At 41.8% G+C, this 21,295-nt stretch overlaps 1 protein-coding gene across 1 annotated transcript; it reads left to right on the plus strand.

The window, feature by feature from the left end:
• The first annotated feature begins 2,863 nt into the window (after positions 1-2,863).
• LOC122940435 (whey acidic protein-like) lies at positions 2,864-19,976 on the plus strand. Its single transcript, XM_044297111.1, has 6 exons — positions 2,864-2,975; positions 6,620-6,772; positions 9,760-9,906; positions 11,100-11,237; positions 18,254-18,412; positions 19,469-19,976. The coding sequence occupies exons 1-6, from the start codon at positions 2,900-2,902 to the stop codon at positions 19,471-19,473; spliced, it is 678 nt and encodes a 225-aa protein (XP_044153046.1). The 5' UTR covers positions 2,864-2,899; the 3' UTR covers positions 19,474-19,976.
• Positions 19,977-21,295: the final 1,319 nt, after the last annotated feature.

A 21,295-nucleotide genomic window follows, 5' to 3' on the forward strand; every position in this document is an offset into this window, starting at 1 on the left:
AGAGAGGGATGGTCCTAATTGGGACTGCCTGCTACCCTGCCTCATGTTTTCTATAAGAGAGGTGCCACAAGCTAAGGTGAGGAATTTTAATCCAGGGCACAGAGTCCTTATTTTAGTGCCCACGGTGAAAAGTAAGTTCTTGGCAAAGTGTGAGGGCCCCTACGAGATTGTAGAAGAGGTGGGTGAAGTGCAATACAAAGTGCACTAGCCAGCTAGAAGAAAGCCTTTTCAGATTTATCATGTTAATCTGATCAAGCCCTGGAAAGACAGGGAATTATTGGTGACCGCGAATGCCGTTTGCCACAACCAGTTCCTCCTGTCAGAATAGGGGAATCACTGTCAGTACACCGGCAACAGGAGGTAAAGGAGTTCCTTCTGAGAAACAGAGGTACATTTTCAGATCTACTAGGCCATACACATCTAAGAAAACTTTGTAGAAAGCCGTACAGTAACACTTAAGCCATACAGGATACCAGAAGCACGCAGAGAGGAGGTATCATCTGATTTCGAGTGCATGCTGGATTTGGGTGTCATTGAAGAATGTAAAAATGGTCTAGCCCCATAGTACTAATCCCAAAGCCCAATGGTACATGGAGGTTTTGTAAGGATTTCCGAAAATTGAATGAGGTTTCAAAATTTGAGGTCACGCAGAGGGTCAAATATGTAACTAATTTAATATCAGTAATAAAAGTACATAAACACACCCATGAACCAAATCCAATCCAATAAAATAAAATGCGATAGAATAAAATAAAATGCGATAGAATAAAATAAAAAAGGATAACCCCCCTGTAGTATGTAGGTATTAGTTCTGTGACATTTACACTGCAATCACCTAATAGGGAGAAAAAAAATAATGACTGGTTAAAACACTATGATGAGTATAGAAAAGGAGCACAATAATTGTGCTATTTAGCTGCCAATGTAGATGCACTATTAGTCATTGGCAGCTAAATAGCACAAATATTGTGCTCCTTTTCTATACTCTTCAATTATTTTTTCTCCCTATTAGGTGATTGCAGGGGGCGCTGTTTCAGTTTTTGCCCCAGGCAGCAGAAAGGCTAGGTGCACCCCTGTATGCAGCTTCTTGTCATGTAACTGTATTGTTACTGTTTTGCTCCTAAAATTATTTTGTTAGTATTTTGTAAATCCACCATTGGCTTTCAACACTGCACTGACTCCTTCTGTGCATGTTCTCGATTAGATTCAAGCATTTCTCAACCAAAATCTGTTCCCAGGTCTCTTCTTCAACTCTACCCACAAGTGTTCGATTGGGTTGAGGTGTATATATACACTCACCTAAAGAATTATTAGGAACACCTGTTCTATTTCTCATTAATGTGATTATCTAGTCAACCAATCACATGGCAGTTGCTTCAATGCATGTAGGGTTGTGGTCCTGGTCAAGACAATCTCCTGAACTCCAAACTGAATGTCAGAATGGGAAAGAAAGGTGATTTAAGCAATTTTGAGAGTGGCATGGTTGTTGGTACCAGACAGGCCGGTCTGAGTATTTCACAATCTGCTCAGTTACTGGGATTTTCACGCACAACCATTTCTAGGGTTTACAAAGAATGGTGTGAAAAGGGAAAAACATCCAGTATGCGGCAGTCCTGTGGGCGAAAATGCCTTGTTGATGCTAGAGGTCAGAGGAGAATGGGCCGACTGATTCAAGCTGATAGAAGAGCAACGTTGACTGAAATAACCACTCGTTACAACCGAGGTATGCAGCAAAGCATTTGTGAAGCCACAACACGCACAACCTTGAGGCGGATGGGCTACGACAGCAGAAGACCCCACCAGGTACCACTCATCTCCACTACAAATAGGAAAAAGAGGCTACAATTTGCACGAGCTCAACAAAATTGGACTGTTGAAGACTGGAAAAATGTTGCCTGGTCTGATGAGTCTCGATTTCTGTTGAGACATTCAAATGGTAGAGTCTGAATTTGGCATAAACAGAATGAGAACATGTATCCATCATGCCTTGTTACCACTGTGCAGGCTGGTGGTGGTGGTGTAATGGTGTGGGGGATGTTTTCTGGGCACACTTTAGGCCCCTTAGTGCCAATTGTCCATCGTTTAAATGCCATGGGCTACCTGAGCATTGTTTCTGACCATGTCCATCCCTTCATGACCACCATGTACCCATCCTCTGATGGCTGCTTCCAGCAGGATAATGCACCATGTCACAAAGCTCGAATCATTTCAAATTGGTTTCTTGAACATGACAATGAGTTCACTGTACTAAAATGGCCCCACAGTCACCAGATCTCAACCCAATAGAGCATCTTTGGGATGTGGTGGAACGGGAGCTTCGTGCCCTGGATGTGCATCCCTCAAATCTCCATCAACTGCAAGATGCTATCCTATCAATATGGGCCAACATTTCTAAAGAATGCTATCAGCACCTTGTTGAATCAATGCCACGTAGAATTAAGGCAGTTCTGAAGGCAAAAGGGGGTCCAACACCGTATTAGTATTGTGTTCCTAATAATTCTTTAGGTGAGTGTATATATATATATCAGCCATTGACTGGTGGAAGGGCCATGTAGAGCTTCTTCACTTGAATCCTAGAAAGCTACCTCCATTTTTCAAAGATATATACTAAGGATCTAGGAAGGGACACTTACTGTAGTACCAGAGGAGCAGGTTTTGCATGTTACTATAATAGTTTGAAGTTTAGTAACTACAGTCCACATAAAAAAAAATGCTTTCTTGGGAAATTTTCAATCATTACTTAGATGTGTAAGGTACAAAACACAAACAAAATCCCATTGACTCTCCCATTTTTTTGTTTGTGGAAGGCCACCACCCACAAAGAGGATTACCGTTGCCTGTATATTTATAAGAGCCTGGTACTCCAAGACACATTACAGCTCTCATACCTCTCGTAGAGATGAAGATGAATGGAATTCAAGCCTCCCTTCTGGGGCTCCTGGTCTGTGTTGTTGCCCCGAGAATATCATCAGCTCGTAAGTTATGAAGACTAAATGGTAGATGTAGTACTACTATAGAACAGATAGATAGATATATAATGTACTGTATGTAGTATGTACACTGGGGTACATTAGGACCAACATCTGAAATTGTTCGGAGGGTCCTTAAATGCATAGCAATAATAAATCCCAACAGCTAGTGATCTACAAGTGTTTCTCCTGCTGAAGCTCAGGGGTCTTGGTCTTAATGGGTCAATTTATATTGGTGCTATATTCTCTTGTTTTTCTCTGCACAACATAGTTTTAGATTAATAAAAAAAAATGTCTTTTTAGTATTTTACTGTAAGAGAAGACAGTCTTTGTTCGTCTGATTATGTAGGGTCAGAATAGGTTTTACTGTACTACAGCATCACATTTTAGAAGCTTAGGGATAATGACTTCAACATACTTGTCAGTTGAGTCAGGGACAGTTATACCTCAATATTGCCTTGTTTGAAGCCTATGATAATGATGCTTTTTATGGCATAGTCATAGTTGAGCATCTAATTATACATTATGTAGAACCTTGTATTGTGATCCCATAGCATCCTAAATTCTAGGACCTTGCATTGTGATCATTTAGTGTCACATTATGTAGGACCTTGGGTTGTAATCCTTTACCGTCATATTTATTTGGGCCCTAACTTGTGAACTAGAGATGAGCGAACCAAATCCCACGAAGTGGAATTCGATCCAAATTTCAGGATAAATTTGATTCGCCTTGAAGCCGAATTTCCTTGTGCTTCGTGTAAGCGGATTGATTTAACCTGAAGTAGTGTAAAAAACAAAAAAAATCATACTTACCTCCTCTATTTGCTCGCGACGGGCCGCCAGCCGCCATCTTGATTGAAGATCTCGGCCGGCGTGTTGACGTAATCTCGCGGTGACCGAGATTTTACTCCAGATCTTCAAGCAAGATGGCGGCGGCCGGCCTGTCGCGAGCAAATGGATGCGGTAAGTTTGATTTAAAAAAAAAATGTAATGTTAATTTCTCACTGTTCTTACACTCAGATGCTACGATCATCTATGAACGCGGCATCTGAGGGGTACAATGACGGGGGGCGGCGCTACTGCAGCTCCCTGTCAATGCACCCTCTACTTACAAAAAAATGCGCTTTGTGACTTAGTAATTCGCTCATCTCTATTGTGAACTTTTAGATTTACATTATGTGGGAACTTTAATTGTGATCAATATGCATAAAAATATGTAGGACCTCGAATTGTAATCTTTTACCATAACATTTTCTTGGATCTTAGATTATGTAAGACCTTGAATTGTGATCCTATAATGTCATACTTTCTAGGACCTTGGATTGTAAGCCTTTACCATCATATTTTATAAGACCTTGGGTTGTGATCGTTTAGCATCACATTATGTAGAATTGTGATCCTTAAAGTGTAACTGTCATATTTTTTTATTTGCTAGTACAGCTAGGCATGTATACTTGAGTTAGGCTACTTTCACACTTGCGCTTGATCGGATCCGTTCTGAACGGATCCGATCATATTAATGCAGACGGAGGCTCCGTTCAGTACGGATCCGTCTGCATTAATAACTTAGAAAATTTTCTAAGTGCGCAAGATGCCTGAGCGGATCCGTTCAGACTTTCAATGTAAAGTCAATGGGGGACGGATCCGCTTGAAGATTGAGCCATATGGTGACATCTTCAAGCGGATCCGTTCCCATTGACTTACATTGTAAGTCTGAACGGATCCGCACGCCTCCGCACGGCCAGGCGGACAGCTGAACGCTGCAAGCAGCGTTCAGCTGTCCGCCTGTCCGTGCGGAGGCGAGCGGAGCGGAGGCTGAACGCCGCCAGACTGATGCAGTCTGAGCGGATCCGCTCCATTCAGACTGCATCAGGGCTGGACGGAGGCGTTCGGGTCCGCTCGTCAGCTCCTTCAAACGGAGCTCACGAACGGACCTATGAAGGCTAGTGTGAAAGTAGCCTTAGACTGTCAAAAGATCTGTGATTACCTTATAATAACAGCTTTCATTAATGTCCTCTGTCCCTTCCCACTGCTCCCTTAAAAGACCGTTACTAGGACTTGTCTGTCTCCGGCTAGGAAGACGGAGGGGCGGTCCTTCACACTGCATGCCTACATTAGGCTTTAGAGTGAGGAGGTGTGTCTCTCAGTAATCCAATCTGATTGGCTGTCAGGGAGCTGCTGGCTACAGTAAGAGTGTATGGGAAGTGAGGGAAAGCAGTTTTGGCCTCAGAGAACTGGCAGAGGAGCCATCTTGAGAAGGTCTTCATATTGTAAATGTTTAAACAGCCGTAACTAAGGGAAAAACTCAAGGAAAACAGTGGTATGTGAAGAAACTAAAGATTGCTTTATGCATAATGCTGCAGCAGCAGTAACATATTCTAAAATTGATTTTTTTTTATGAAAACATGACAGTTACACTTTAACCATCAAATTAAGTAGGACCTTTAATTGTAATCCTTTGCCATCACATCTTTTAGGACCTTGGATTTTGAACCATTAATTATCTTTAATTTACATTATGCAGGAGATTGGATTGTGACCCTCTATGATCATATTATGTAGGATTTGAGCTAGTGAGGAAAACAAATCTGATATGAAACCACTTATGCCAATATTTAATATCCAGCCATAATAATCACACTGCCATACATGCAATATACAGCTTTTTACCGTGTAGATGTTAGGTTTTGACATAAACCTGGCCGAAATAGCATTAACATGCTTACAAAAATGCCTGCACTATAAATAGTTATTCAAGGCATGCTTGCATTTGTAGAGGCATTTTTAAACTAGTTTCTTTTTGTGCATTCATTTTTTAGGTTGTTTTAGGAAGCCTATAGAGAAAAAAAATCACCAGCAAAAAGTACAAAAACCACAATAAAATCCATGTTAAATCCACAGTACTAATATAAATTGGATGACGTAGGACAAATCAAAGTTTACCCAAAAAGGAAAAATCAAAGGCACATTTAAGAAGCAGATGCGACAGGCTAGAGATTTGAACATCTGCAGCATGAATACAATTCACAGCAGATTTTTTTTCCTGCAGCGAAGTCAAACTATGTGAACTTCTCCTTAACAGCCGTGGACAGATTAGCAGATACTTATAACATTTAAAGAGGATCTTTTGGCTCTCCTGTTATGTCTATGAAATACTTTTTTATGAGCCTTCCCCATAATATTCTGCATAATCCATTCTTAGAACTTTTTGTTGTGCCATTCCTCTGTTATTCCTCCTTGAATATGATGCATACATTGACAGCTTGGTGTTACTAGTTGGGGTTATGTTTCTACGCCCTTTTCCAACCAGTGCTGCCAGCGTCAGATTGTGTAGACACACACCTTCTAGACAATATACTCTATTTGAGATTAATAAATACATTTAGAAGCTCTCAGGAGAAATAACAGAGGAAAGCACAACAGCGAGTTATCCAGAATTATTTCATGAGGAATGCAAGAATTTACTAAAATAGACTTGTAAGGAGAGACACTCCTTTTTAAAGTGTCCATTCTTCAGAATAAGTAAGGCCAATTACCAGTCTCCATGGCAGAAACAGGATTATGGGTGAATCTGCTTTTGCAACCAATTGTGAAAATGAATATTGAATGCTGACATTAAGTAAACTGCTTTGTCTGTGACCTTTTTCTAGAGGCCGCGAAGCCGGGAGTGTGTCCTTCAGAGAGATTCTTTAACTCAACATATGCAGTAAAGACTGAATCTTGCAGAGAAGACGGTGATTGCCCAGGAAACAAAAAATGCTGCTCAGACAATGGTTTCAAATTCTGCAAGCCGCCTGCTATAAGTCAGTATGTGTGCATTATAAAGCAATGAATGGCATAGACTTACTTCGCTAAAGGCGTTTCCTGTTTAATGCTTGTCATGTTATTTAATGTCATTTTATGCTTTGTATATCCAGTATGGTAATGTCTGGAAGTGACAGAGTTAATCAGCTGTAACACAGTTCCCTACCGGAAGCTTGGTGTGGATTCTAGATTTACCCCCCCCCCCCTCCGTTTGAGTCTAGAGAGTTACGGCAAGGAGAATAAAAGTGAGAAAGCAACTCCATATACTCCTCACAGGACTAGACTAAAGCTTCAGGGACTAAACTGACCTCTAGATGATCTACAGAAAGGAAGAAAAAGAGATGAGAAGATGAATAAATCTGCATGGCTGAGGTTTGGAGTCAGTAAGGTATCCCGCCAAAGCTATTCAGACCTTACTGCGGTGAGGGGAATACTGTTAAGACACTCTTCACACTTCGGCACGCTTGGCCGTTCATGTCTCTAAAACCTGTATGCCTAAGTTGCGAATTGCAGGCACAATTGCAAACGTGAGATTGCCAGACATAGATTCTGCAGGAAGAGGCTTGAGAAAGATAGAGAGGAAAGAGTATGATAATTTCCATGCTTGCTCAAACTCATACAAAACCATTTAGGGGGATTCGCACTGTAAATGGTGGGAAGGGAACTGTGTTTTGCTATTGTTGGATGTACAAGAACTCCCATTTTAAGATGTTTGTTCTATTAAATGTGGCCTGGTTACTGACTCCTACACCATGGGCAGGCCATGGCACTCTACACGCCCTGCCTTTCACCCATACAAACACATCACGGGCAACCTAACTACTATCCGGCAGGAGTCCCACAACTAGGATGTGCCTCGAGGGAACAAAGTCTGCACCCTTCTTTCATTGCACAGCCCTAAGGACCAACAGTGTATGAAAGCTATTGTGATTATGGATTAGTAGGCTGCTAATTCATTGGCTACAGTGGTGAATCACCTCAGCCAATGATTGGTTGAGCGGGCAATCCAAGCCATTTCCTTCCATTGTGTTCACCAGGAAGTGGAGAGGAGCATGGACCAGAGCAATGGTGGAAGATCAGGGAGTGTCACTATTTTATTATGAGCCGATTCAGGTCCTGTTTTTTTTTAACATAAATTATTACCCTGAAAACCCCTTTAATGAATTATGAATACTTTATATTATGTGACGCTTTATGCACTATGTCTTTGCTATCAGAGCCTGATGGTCCGGAAGACATCTTTACTTATTTGTTTCAAAGCAAAAGAGGGAGAAGGAAACATAGTTCTACAGTGTCCAAATGCCACTGTCCAATGCCTATGTAAATGTGCCCAAATAACAAAGCTGCTCTGAATCACCCTGACACGAGTGCTACATGTCCGGAGGCATTTTCAGTTCACTCATTGGCCCACATTTACTAATGTGAGTGCACTTAGACATTGTTGTAAATTTTGGCAAAATTTGGCACAATCTGGATAGCTCATTGTATTTCCTCACTGCAGGAGATGGGCTCAATAAAAACTCTGAGGGGTATTTATCAGTGTATTTATGCACTGTTACTTAGTTAGTTTTGCCCGTTACCCCTGATAAAGCCAGTGTAACTGGCGAAACATGTTGGGGGGCAGTAAATAGTTTTTAGAGATCTATTGCTAGTAGAACAGTTTACAAGTAATGTCAGTGAAGATACCTGACTACGGAGGCAACAGTGAGCAGGTATAGGAGGACTATTAGAGGACTATTATGGTCCTCTTCCACAGTGTCTTTGGCTAACATGTACTAGCCAGGGGTGCACCTGGCCTTTCTGCTGCCTGAGGCGAAAACTGAAATGGCGCCCCCCCAGTGCCAATTTCTTAACTTAACCCCTACTCTTCAGCCCATAGCCCTTCAGCTGCCATCTCCTGCCCCTACCTGGTGCTGCCTGAGGCAAAAACTGAAATGGCGCCCCTCCCCCCCATCGCCAATTTCTTAACTTAACCCCTACCCTTCAGCCCATAGCCCTTCGGCTGCCATCTCTTGCCCCTACCTGGTGCTGCCTGAGGCGATCGCCTCACTTGGCCTCTTTGGTGGTGCACCCCTGGTACTAGCTCTAGCTAGTTTTAATCTGAGCACCAGTATAATACATAGCATATCATTTTAGATGGAGAAATAAAAGTTATATTTTGTTTATTGTTATCTGGGGCAAGTTGGGTAATTTATATGGGTGGCGAATTTATAGTAATTTATAGTAATAACTAATATTTCTACCCATACACAGATAGCGTCTTTTTTGTTTGAGTTTTTCATCATATGCGCACCACAATGTTTGACTTTGTAACCTTCTCGCCACTTCGCAAAAGGGGCAGGGCTTCATGTGGGGTTAGCGAGAGGGGGTGGGGCTTCCCCTAGCTGGCGTATATTTTAGTTTATGGTGCATGGTAGGGCAGAAATGCGCCTGATTTATTAAGAGACTTCTGACTCTTAATAAATTAGACACATCTCACTCAGGTCACAAGGGATGAAGACTGGCATGTGGGAACACCATTCTTGATAAATGTCCCTCTGAGCCAGTCGCGATTCCATCTCCTCCATGTGAGCACCTCTCTCTCATTTTTCTAGTGATAGGACCCTAACAATTAAAACCCTTGCTATGACAACAAACATTTTTTTCAAAGTGCAGGTAAAGGAGCTGTCATGTGATGGCCTGTCCTCGAGCTAGTCCATCACTAGTTGATCAGCTATAGCACCGGAAGCAGACAGTTCTGTCGGGTAAGCAGAGTGTTGGACCCCCGGTGATCAGCTAGTCCTGGCCTATCCTGAAGATAGGCTATCACTTAATAAAAGGTGGCCAACTCCTTTAGGTTATTTGATTTTAGGTTGAAATGCACAATTGGTCATAAACAAACCATGAGATTTGTTGATCATATATTAGGTTTGCATCCTGTTGTTTAGTAGTTGTCATTTTTTGCTATGGAATTCACTTTTTATGTCCATGATTTCTGTGTATACAGGAAGGTTTGGTTCATGTCCTGTAAACCCCAGTGGGATCGTCATTTCTGAGCGTTGTGATGATATGTGCACCGCTGACAGCGAGTGCGCTCCTAAAACTAAGTGTTGCTTTAAGGGCTGTGGAAAGACCTGTGTGCCCTCTAATGGAGGTAGGTTATTATATTTATATATATCATGATTTATTCCATTTTATATACCCGTTTATGCACTTCTGTTATCGTTTAGGGAGAGTGCATACATTTCCTTTACTGTCTCAGTCCAAATACTGTCATTTTAAATGGTCCCCAACCATCTTGAATAATTCAATACTTCTTTCCCTCAGATGTTGGTTCTTAAAGGGGTTGTCCGGGTTCAGCTACTCCATTTTCACCCAGGCAGCCCCCCTGACTTGAGCATCGGAGCAGTTCATACTCCGATGCTCTCCTTTGCACTGCGCTAAATTTTCAAGAGTTCCGGTGACATACCAGGCTCTCCATGGGGCTGCCAGGAAGCCCGGTGACATCATCGGCACTGATGGGCGGGCTCTAGCGCTGCCCCAGCCAGTAAAATGGCTAGGGCAGCGCTAAAGCACGCCCATCTGAGCCAGTGAAGTCACCGAACACACTGCCAGGTGGAAGCTTCTGCCCGGCAGTGTGTGATTGTAAACAAAAGAGCACGTGCCCTGGGCGATCTAGCGCAGGGCAAGGGAGCTCATCGGAGCATGAGATGCTCCGATGCCGACATCAGGGGTGCTACCTGGGTGAAAATAAGGGTATGTCCGGGTTCAGCTCTGAACCCGGACAACCCCTTTAACAAATTGCTTTTCTTGCATTCACTCACAGGACAGTGTCTCCCTGGAGAAGAATTATTTTCTCCTGCTTCAGCTTGTTTGGCTTACACACCAGCAAATGCATACATATCTTGGCTGACTCTGCCAGCAACTCCACTAGCCAGGGGGAAAATGGGGCCAGGCCACTACCCGGAAACAATTACTAAGGACTGCCAAACTATTTCATCATGCATAGATAACCATTTGTATGATTGTAAGTGCATATTTAGCATCACATTCGCATTTTAACAGTATTAGAAGTAAACCATTAGATAACTTTATCAGTGAAACACTGGGTCACTTCAGTACTTACCACAGCATACATACCTCTCAAACCATAGGGGGGATAAAGATGGACAGGTATATGCGGAAAATTATTCTGTGCCATCTTTCAGCCTCAGATCCCTATAACAGAAACCCAAAGTGCCGGAATCATATAAAACAACTTCTCAACTGCAACGATTTCGTATTAATAGCATCATTATATTTCTTTTTCTCTGTTTCTGTGTTCTGATTTTGAGCTTTTTTTTGTAGATAAAAGAGGTTTCTGCGGATTAGAGGGATATTGTTTAATTGCAGAACGCCCACATTGTGATACTGACGCCGGATGCCCGGGTTTTGAAAAGTGTTGCAGACCAGGATGTACACAAACATGCGTGAAGCCACTGAAAGGTATATACTGATAGACTTTAAAAAAGTTGATAGGTTTAATGAATCTGCAGTCTTCAAAGAATTGAAATTAATCCTCAAATTCTCTCTGCATTGTGATGCCACATGCCTTGTCTAATATATCACGTGATCATGCAAGAGAAAGATTCATCTAAAATTATATAGCTCTTAGATATGAGCGAAGTTTTGAAAAATTCGATTCGGCCGATTTTACGAACTACAATAAGAAATTTGATTAGTTACTAATTAATTTGTCACAAATCGCTATAAATCAGGTATACTCAGGCCGCACGGTGTCAAGGCTTGGAAGTTAACCCTTTCCCAACCACCGACAATATATCTACATTGGCGGTCTGGCATTTAAAAATGGCGCCAGCTGCATAAATCTCCAGCGTGTATTAAAGATTCATGAAGTTAAGAAGCTCGTAGTTGGATTTTTAAGCATGGCCTAATACTGACGCCATGTAATGCAACAGCCAACAGAAGCCATTCACTATGATAAATTATTCGTCACTACTCATTTGAACAGGACAAAATATTTAACTGTGGCCTAATACTGACGTTATGTGACGCAACAACTAACAGAATGCATTCACAATGATAAATTTCGCTCCACTGCACAGTTGAACAGAGTGAAATATTTGACTGTCATGGAATATGGACGCAACGTAAAGCTTCGCTAACATAACGGATTAACTCTGAATGTGGGTGCAGTAGAACTTGCTGCACACGGCGATATATTACATCTGCCTTATATACTAAAGCACACTGGGGGAGCTTTATCAAAACTGGTGTAATGGAAAACTGGCTTAGTTTCCTATAGCAACCAATCAGATTCCACCATTTTTTTTCCAAAAGAGCTCTGCAAAATGAAGATTGGAATTGGATTTGTTGCTATGGGCAACTAAGCTGTTTTTCAGTGACATAAATCTCCCCCACTAACTGTATGAGTAAAATAATGGATTAACTGTTAATGTGGGTGCAGTAGAATGTCATGCACACAGCGATACACTCTACCTGCAGTCTCCCTACAATCTAAAAACAGTCTCTCTGCACTCTCCCTAGCCAATAGTCTTTTTTAAACTAGTTTTCAGCAACACTGTCCCTAGCGCATAAGCACTGGTCACGTCTCTGTCTATGTCAGTTCACAGTGAAATGGTAGAGACCCGGCGGCATGAGGCTTTTATAGGGCTAGGACATCACAGGCAAGGGATGGCCATCTGCTGATTGGCTGGCTGCACGGCAATATGGGTCTTATCGTGTTTTACTTTCACTTTGTAAGACGTGCAACTGCTATTTTAGGAAAAACTGATTAGTTACCATGAAGCGTGAGGAAATTCGGATTCGTGGAAAATCAAATTTTTCCTAAACTTCGGATCGAATTCCCCTTTGGTTGTTTCGATTCGCTCAGCATTGATAGCTTTATTGGACTCTTATTAAAGACCATACACAAAAAGGTCAAATCTAGGGTAAAAGCAATGCACACAATGCAAGAAAGACACCTAGGGGACACCTAGTGGCAAAAAGACGTAAGGGCGGCCAGCAATATTTAAATAGCATAGTAAGGAAAGAGGCAAATAGAAGTTTACAACAGTTAGAAATGTTTGTCTGTAAATCACAATAAGAGGCACAAACCTCACATAGATATGAATAAATAGCTGGACGCCCCAACGTGTTTCACATGAAGCGTCGTCTATTTTAATATGATTCCTTCTCTTGCATGATTGTAGTTTGATGCTCCACTATATACATGCTTAAAGGGGTTATCCCATGATTATTGAAAAAAATTAAAATCAGACCCCATATTCAACATGGCAGTCTCTCTCTAAAAAAAGTAAGAACCATCCCTGTACTTCACATAGATCCAGAGATATCCCCAGTCATTGTTCCAGTTTCTCTGCTAGATTTATATCAAGCTGGAAGCTTGGCAGGTGTGTCCTTTCTGCTGCAACTCTCTCTCTATCATAGCTCAGGAGGGAATTGAAAGATAAAACTGAGCATGTGCGTCCACCTCAGCAAGGTGGACAAAGAAATAATAAAAAAGGACAAACAGCAGGAAGCGCTTTTTATTGAATTTAAAATTTTATTGAATAACCTAGTGGCTAAAATAAATTTTTAATTACATGTAATTACAAAAGTATTCAGTTTCAGGTGCTGGTTTGAAAACTACAAAAGAGGGACCATTATTAATTGTCTTGGAAGGGTATTTTGCATACTTAAAGGGGTTTTCCAGGAATTAAGAATATTAAAATACTTAAATATTACTTTATTATAAATATATTCCCAAATATCTTTCATTAGTTATAATGGCTAGTTTTGTCTAGGAAGCAATCATTAGGAGTAATAAAATGGCCGCTGTCCTATTAGTACACACAGAACCTGTCCTAATTACACGGCAGGACAAGTTGATTCACAACACTGAGGTAAAGAGATGCATCATCCTCTTATCTACTCTACTTATCAGGGATTATGATCCTGAAAACAGCTGACAAGATATTCAGCTGAAGCTCTGTAGGAATAGAGATCATGAGGAGACATGAAGTACAGAAAGGACGGACAGGACAGACTGTAGTAATGTGGGGCTGTGCTAATGGAGACTGCATACAAGTGCTGCTGCTCATTACCACATCCTCCTCTCTGTACTTCATGCCCCCTCATGAACTCCATTCCTACAGAGATTCATCTGCAAATCTTATCATCTGTATTCAGGATCATAATCCCTGACAAGTAGAGCAGAGAGGAGGATGAGGCAGCTCTAGACCTCTGTGTTGTGAAGTAACTTGTCCTCCTGTGTGATTAGAACAGGTTTTATGTGTACAAATAGGACAGCAGTCATTTTATTTCTCCTAATGATTGCTCCCCAGACAAAATGAGCCATTATAACTAATGAAAGGTATTTGGAAATATATTTTTTGTAAAGTAATATATTTTAATTTTCTTGATTCCCAGAGAACCCCTTTAAGTACTGATTGGTTCTGTCCCTTTTAATTCTGCCCCCTTTAATATTACCTTCTACCTTATTACATACTATAGTCTGTGTAATAATATTCCTTGTAATGTAGTGAGTTAGCGGTAGTTAGATAACATCCCCCCAATTGTCCTGAGAAGACCACATCCCTGATTGATTATCTCAGAGACATGTGTACTGCACACTGACTATCCTTGGGTGGAGGGGCTCAAAGGTATAAACTTTGCTGCACACAGACAGTTAATTGGCAATCCATTGATAAACATCATCCAGGTAGGATGTTGTGATTGAAATACTATTTCTTACCACCATGTGGTGTCAGCCATGTGCTATGACTTGGCGATCAGGGTCCTCCCCATATTGTGTATAAGCCAGTAATTGCTATTTACTTTTACTGCTCTGTATGTGATTTGTCTGTTTTATATTTTTATGACATTTAGTAAATATAGTATTTACTTAGCCTGCATAAACTTATTTATTCTCAAATCTTTTGAATTCACGTTATAAAATATTTATTTTGGTAATTAACCACTTCACGATTGCCGATTCACTATAAACATCCTTTGGGCGATCGTTTTTCTCTGAATGGACGTTCTGGAACATCCATTAAGAGATTGCAGCTGCACTCTAATCGTGCAGCTGCCAAGCGGGCGACCAAATGTACGCCAAATTGGTGCCAAAAAAACCTACAGCTTGTCTCTGTCACGTGACAGAGGTGAGAAGATCGGGTAGAATTGCTGCACATGAGGCTATCTGACAGGTCTCTCTGTTTTCCTCTTAGCATGTTGTTGTTTGGCAGGATCTCACCTCTCCTCGTGTTCTGCTCGTTATCAGTGATGAGGCTCTATTTAGGTCCGCCTCACACTGCTGACCATGCGGTTGATATTTCCTGTTGGAGCTAGAGCTTGTATGTTTTGGATCTCCTGCTTCTCCAGACATCCCAAACCTAAGTGCTTGTTGCCTTTTCTGTTCGCTGGTGTGTTTTGTTCTAGGCCTCAGGGAGACGCGGGTTCCTTCATCTGAGAAAGAACCAGCTGTCTCGTCTCCTGCTACCTATCCTAGGGTTCGTTAGTTTCAGCAGGGCCTAGGTATACGGTGTATGAGCATTTCCACCATCAGGATCTGTTCATACTGGCAGGAGTTAGGGAAAAGCCTTTGCTTTTGAGGCCTAGACTGTTGTCTATTTCTTTTGTGTGTATCTGGTGTTTTCCCCTTCTCCATTACCCGTGACAGTCTCGCACAAAATAAGCCCTCACACAGGTCATTCAACAAAAAATAAAAAAAGTTATTGCTCTTAGGCTACTTTCACACTAGCATTTTAGTTTTCCGGTATTGAGATCTGTCATAGGGGCTCAATACCAGAAAAAAAAACGCTTCAGTTTTGTCCCTATTCATTGTCATTCATTCATTGTCATTGTCAATGGGGACAAAACTGAACTGAACAGAATGGAATGCTCCAAAATGCATTCCGTTCCATTTAGTTGCGTTCCCATACCGGAGAGCAAACTGCAACATGTTGTAGTTTGCTTTCCGTCCTGGGATGCAAAGCAAGATGGATCTGGCATGACACTCAATGCAAGTCAATGGGGACGGATCCGTTTTCTCTGCCACAATCTGCCACAATAGAAAACAGATCCGTCCTCCATTGAAAGTCAATGGAGTTCCTAACAGGTTCCGTTTTGGCAATGTTAAAGATAATATAACCGGATCCGTTTATAACGGATGCAGGCCGTTGTATTATCAGTAACGAAGGCGTTTTTGCTGAACCCTGCAGGATCCAGTAAAAACGCTAGTGTGAAAGTAGCCTTAAAAACCATGACAAAAAATTCCATGTTAGAAAATCCAGATGCCGCTCCCTCCCTTCTGAGCCCTGGCGTATCCCCAAATAACAGTTTACGACCACAATTGGGGTGTTACTGTATTCAGGAGAAAGTGGGGAACAAATTGGGGGGGGGGGGGGTATTCTCCTATTATCTTTTGTGAAAAAGAAAGTTTGGACCTAAAGCACAATTTTCTTGTAAATAAAATGTAATTTTTCATTTTCACACCCAAGTAATAAAAATTCTATGAAACAGCTGTTGAGTGAAGTGCTCGCTACACCCCTTAAAAATTATTTGGGTGGTGTACTTTACAAAATGTTATCACTTTTTGGGGGTTTTAACTGTGGGGATACCTCAGGGCCTCTTCAAATGCAACATGGTGCCCAAAGACCATTCCAGCAAAATCTGCCCTCCAAAAACCATATGGCGCTCCTTGCCTTCTGTGCCCTACCGGGTGCCCAAACAGCGGTATACGACCACATATGGGGTGTTTCTGCAAACTTTAGAATCAAGGTAATAAATATTGAGGTTTGTTTTGTTGTTAACCATTGATGTGTTCCAGGAAAAAAAAATATAAAAATTTAAAATCTGCAAAAAAAGTGACATTTTGAAATTTTACCTCTATTTTGCTTTAATTCCTGTGGAATACCCAAAGGGTTAACAACATTACTAAAACCAGTTTTGAATAGTTTGAGGGTGTAATTTCTAAAATGGGGTCATTTATGGGTTGGTTCTATTATGTAAGCCCCACAAAGTGACTTCAGAACTTAACTGGTCCTTAAAAAAGTTGACTTTGGAAATTTTCTTAAAAATATAAAAAATTGCTTCTAAAATTCTAAACCTTCTAGCATCCAATAAAATTACATTACATACTAAAATGATGGCAACATAAAGTAGTCATATGGGGAATGTTAATTAATAAATATTTTATGAGGCATCACTAGCTGTCTTAAAAGCAGAGAAATTCAAACTTAGAAAACTGTAAAAAAAAAATTACATTTTCTTAAACTTTCGGATTTTTTTTTATAAATAAAGGTAAAACATATTGACTCAGATTTACTATTAACCTGAAGTACAATGTGTCATGAGAAAACAATCTCTGAATGGCTTTGATAAGTAAAAGCGTTCCAAAGTTATTACCACAAAATCAGGCATCAGATTTGCAAAATTAGGCCTGGTCAGGAAGGGGGTAAATGGCCCGGTCTGGAAGTGGTTAATTGTCATTAACATATGACATGGTTATAGCGATAGAAACAAAGACCCCATGTCTTTTTTCACAATGTATTTCTCTCCTTTTAGCTTTAGACAAAATAACTGCACATGAGTAATAGTTATGAGAGTACAGAAGTTTTTAGTGAAAGTATGAGAGCAGGTAGAGCTGGGGTAGAACAAGTAAAAAACTGTGGCAGGGGGCAATTTATTGCATGTTTGGGATAATGTACACTCTGTATATTACCAATGATATTCATCTGCGGCATTGGTCATGACGGAATGTACGGAGCGGGCTCAGGAGCTGAGCCTTCTACATACGTGGTGGGTGCCACACAGTTGAGACCTGCCTGCAGCAGGCAAGATCGGTGATGCCTCCTGGCCATTTACCCCTTGAAAATGCTGCTTCTGAGTAGTTAGACAAAAGGAAAGGAGCCCTCTCTTCTCTGAATGCACTTGCCTTGTCATGGCCAACAAGGTGTAAAAGAATGTCCCCTAGGGGGCAAAAAAAAAAAAAAAAAAAAAAAAAAAAAAAGCTAAACTTCATTTAGTAATGTTTTTTTTAAAATATCAAAAACCCAAAATATGGAAACCTTCATCATGGCTATCAGCAGCTTGCATGCCGCCTTATGGTGCAGACCCTTTAACTTCAAAGATCTGCATGTTGTGGCAAAGTATGACATGTCCTACCTTTCGCGGCACGGCCATGAGGATGTGGAAGCTTAGCAATTGCATCCACGCCTATACTTCGCCAAAACATGAGGACCAGGGAGTCATTGAAGTCGATGGGTCCGCACCATGATGTGGTGTGCACATGGCCGGTATACGTGTTTTGCAGATCCGTGGTTTGAAGACCACAGAACACTTACAGTCGTGTGAATGCCACCTAATTGTGTGCCAGTCAACTTGCTATATCATTGATTGCATACAATAATCAACCCATGTAAAAGGAATGGGTTACAATTATTTATTATGACTTTCCAGCAGAGCCTTCTGTTCATTCTCCTATTTGTTTTTTTCAGAGAGGATTGGTATATGTCCAAAGGTATCTAAGTTATCTGAGGAGACACAAGACAGTCTAACTGAGAAGGAAGAACGGTGTAACACTGACTATGACTGTGAAAATCCTAAGAAATGCTGCAAAACTATCTGGGGAAAGATATGCACAGCTCCGTTGTATGGTATGCCCTAAACAACTCACTATATCCAGAGTAGTATACCCGACTGATGGTCATATTAAAGGAAGGTGTTAAGGTGATGTCCAGGATTAGGGGCCTTTTTTCTTTTAATTAATTTAATCCTTTTGGTCCCACTGGAATCAAGGGGTTTAGCGCACATTAATGTTAAGGGCAATTTTACGAATAGATCAACGTAAGTGTTTTAAGGGACTTACTGTCCAGCAAACTGTAGGCCATGTAGAGATGGCTCTAGAATAAAAAGTTATTTGGAGTTAAATGGTTATTTGTATATGGGCATTATGGTATATCTCATGAATGGGGCCCTGTCCAAATAGTGGGGTAGACACACATACGCAGCTTTCTTCATTCTTTTATGGGAGTTCTGAGTATGTCCCAGTGCACTTCCTTGGCTAATTTCGAACCTCCCGTAGAAGTGCAGCCACAAGATGGGGTCCCATTCTTGAGATAGGTGCGGGTCCCCATTGGCCACTTATGGCATTTCCTGTGGATATGTCATAAATGCCCAGAATGGAATATCCTTTTAAAATACAGCAATTTACAATGTTATGTGTTGGTCTTCCATTTATAGAAAAGTCAGTATAGCTTTTTCTGGGGTTGCTTTGACAGGCAGCATATTGCTAAAGGGGTTTTCCAGGACTTTAATACTGATGGCTTATTTTCTCTCCATGAGTGCTTAGACCTCTTCCTAGGCAACTGATTTTGCGTTCTTCAGTCATATGGCCTAGGTATATTTAAGTGAATGGGGCTGATCTGCGATACCAAGCACAGCTGTTATCCAATGGACATCACTAGGAGGAGGCCCCTGGCACTCACTTAAGCTCCTGTGAACATCGCGGCTTCCTCAAACAGTTGATCAGTCAGACCCCAACCTATCCTGAGGCCATCGATATGAAAATACTAGAAAATCCTTTTACACGGGATTAGATAAAATGACAATGGACTCTTAGTTATATTTTGAGAATTATATGTTGAATGTGTATTATGCTTAATGGTATAATATGGGTTTCACATCATTTTTTCTTTCCTTTTTTCCCCCAGATTAAGGCCTGGACAAGGGAACAAATATACATGCATCTTATTACACCAAGACATATAATGCTTCTTTTTGCGTTTATCCATGTGTTAATATGTCACTTCATAAGTATCATTATAAAGGGGTTGTCTGGTTTAGAATACCCAAATACCTAATGAGTGAATTCAAGATAATTTAGGATCTCCATCAATAAGCCAGAGGAGAGCAGCTACAAAAATCATCTCGCTCTCTGGGGGACCTGGCATCTCTTTATATTACATCTGATCACTGGGGCATGCCAGCAAAAGTACACCATCTGATCAGCTTATTTTCTGGAGACCCTCCCGACGAAAATTGATTTTCCAAAGCATCTCTTTAACTTAGTATCTACCAGAGGTAGACTAGGAGACAAGCGCAGATGAAAATATAATATACTAGCTGAAGGACCCGGCTTTGCACGGGTATATTTAATCTATTTCATTTAATGTTTGTGTGTGTCGTTAAAAGATATCAACAGTATCCCCTATAACAGTGACATCCACAGCCCCCCACCCCTTAACACTGACCCCCACTACAGTGCCCCTCTCCTTAAAATGGGACCTCCACAGCAGCCTGCCCCCTTAACTTTGACCTTTACAGCAGCCTGCCCCTTTAACAGTGAGTTTCACAGCACCCCACCCCCTTGACAGTGACCTCCACAGGGGCCCGCCACCTTAACAGTAACCTCTACAGCATCCGCCCCTTAACACTGACCATAGGTTACAGTCCCCTTAACTGACCTCCACCATTCCCGGCCTCCTTAACAGAGACCTCCACAGTGACTGCCCCTTTAACAGTGACTGCCCCAGTACCCTTCTCCCTTAACAGTGACTTTAACTGTATCCCGCCCCTTTTACATTGAACTCCACAGAGCTCCGTTCCCTTAAAATGTGACTTCCACAACACCCCACCCCCTTAACAGGGACCTCTACAGCACCCCGCCCCCTTAACACTGACCTCTATAGCGCCCCTTAACTGTGACCTCCATCTTTCCCTGCTACTTACAGAGACCTCCACAGTGCCCACCCCTTTAACAGTGACCTCCACAGCATCCCATCCCACTAACAGTCACCTCCTCAGCGGCTGCCCCTTTATTAGTGACCTTCACAATACCCCATCTCCTTAACAGTGATTTCCAGAATACCCCACCCCCTTAACAGTGGCCTCTACAGCAATCTGCCCCTTAACACTGACCTCCATAGCGGACTATCCCCTTAACTGTGACCTCCACAGCAGCCTGCCCTTAGGGTAGCCAGAGGTCCGGTTTTAGGCCGAACAGTCCGGCTTTCAGACTCCCTGTCCTCCGGCCGGTGCAGGGCCTGGACGGACACATGGATGCCCTGTTGAACAGCTCACTCTCAGACAGCATCACTGTGCTATCTGAGAGTGAGCTGAAGGGAGAAAGTCACCATCCCTCTCATCCCTGCAGCTGACAGAAGTTGATTTTTACCTTCTTTTTTTCAATACCTGTCGGCTGCGGAGTAGGGGGCGTGACCTAACCGGGTCGGGGTGTGGTTTAGCAGGACCTGGGGGCGGAGTTTTGAGGATGGCCTGAATGGCCACCCCCTTAACTGTGACCTCCATAGCACTCCGCTCCCTTAACAGTGTCATCCACAGCGCCCTGCCCCTCTAAAGCTGACCTACAGCAGTGAAGAAAAGTTGCTGGGTTGTTATGGAAACCTGGTGTAAAACTGTGTGTATGTGGAGACTAAGGGCCTGCGAGCTTTTATTGGCTGATAAGGGACATGTGACCGTGTGTATTGCAGTTGGGATATGAAGAGAAAGACCTGCAGGCTTCTTTTGGCTAATGTAGG

This window comes from Bufo gargarizans, chromosome 6 (genome assembly GCF_014858855.1).
Source record: "Bufo gargarizans isolate SCDJY-AF-19 chromosome 6, ASM1485885v1, whole genome shotgun sequence".
NCBI classification, from domain to species: Eukaryota; Metazoa; Chordata; class Amphibia; order Anura; family Bufonidae; genus Bufo; species Bufo gargarizans.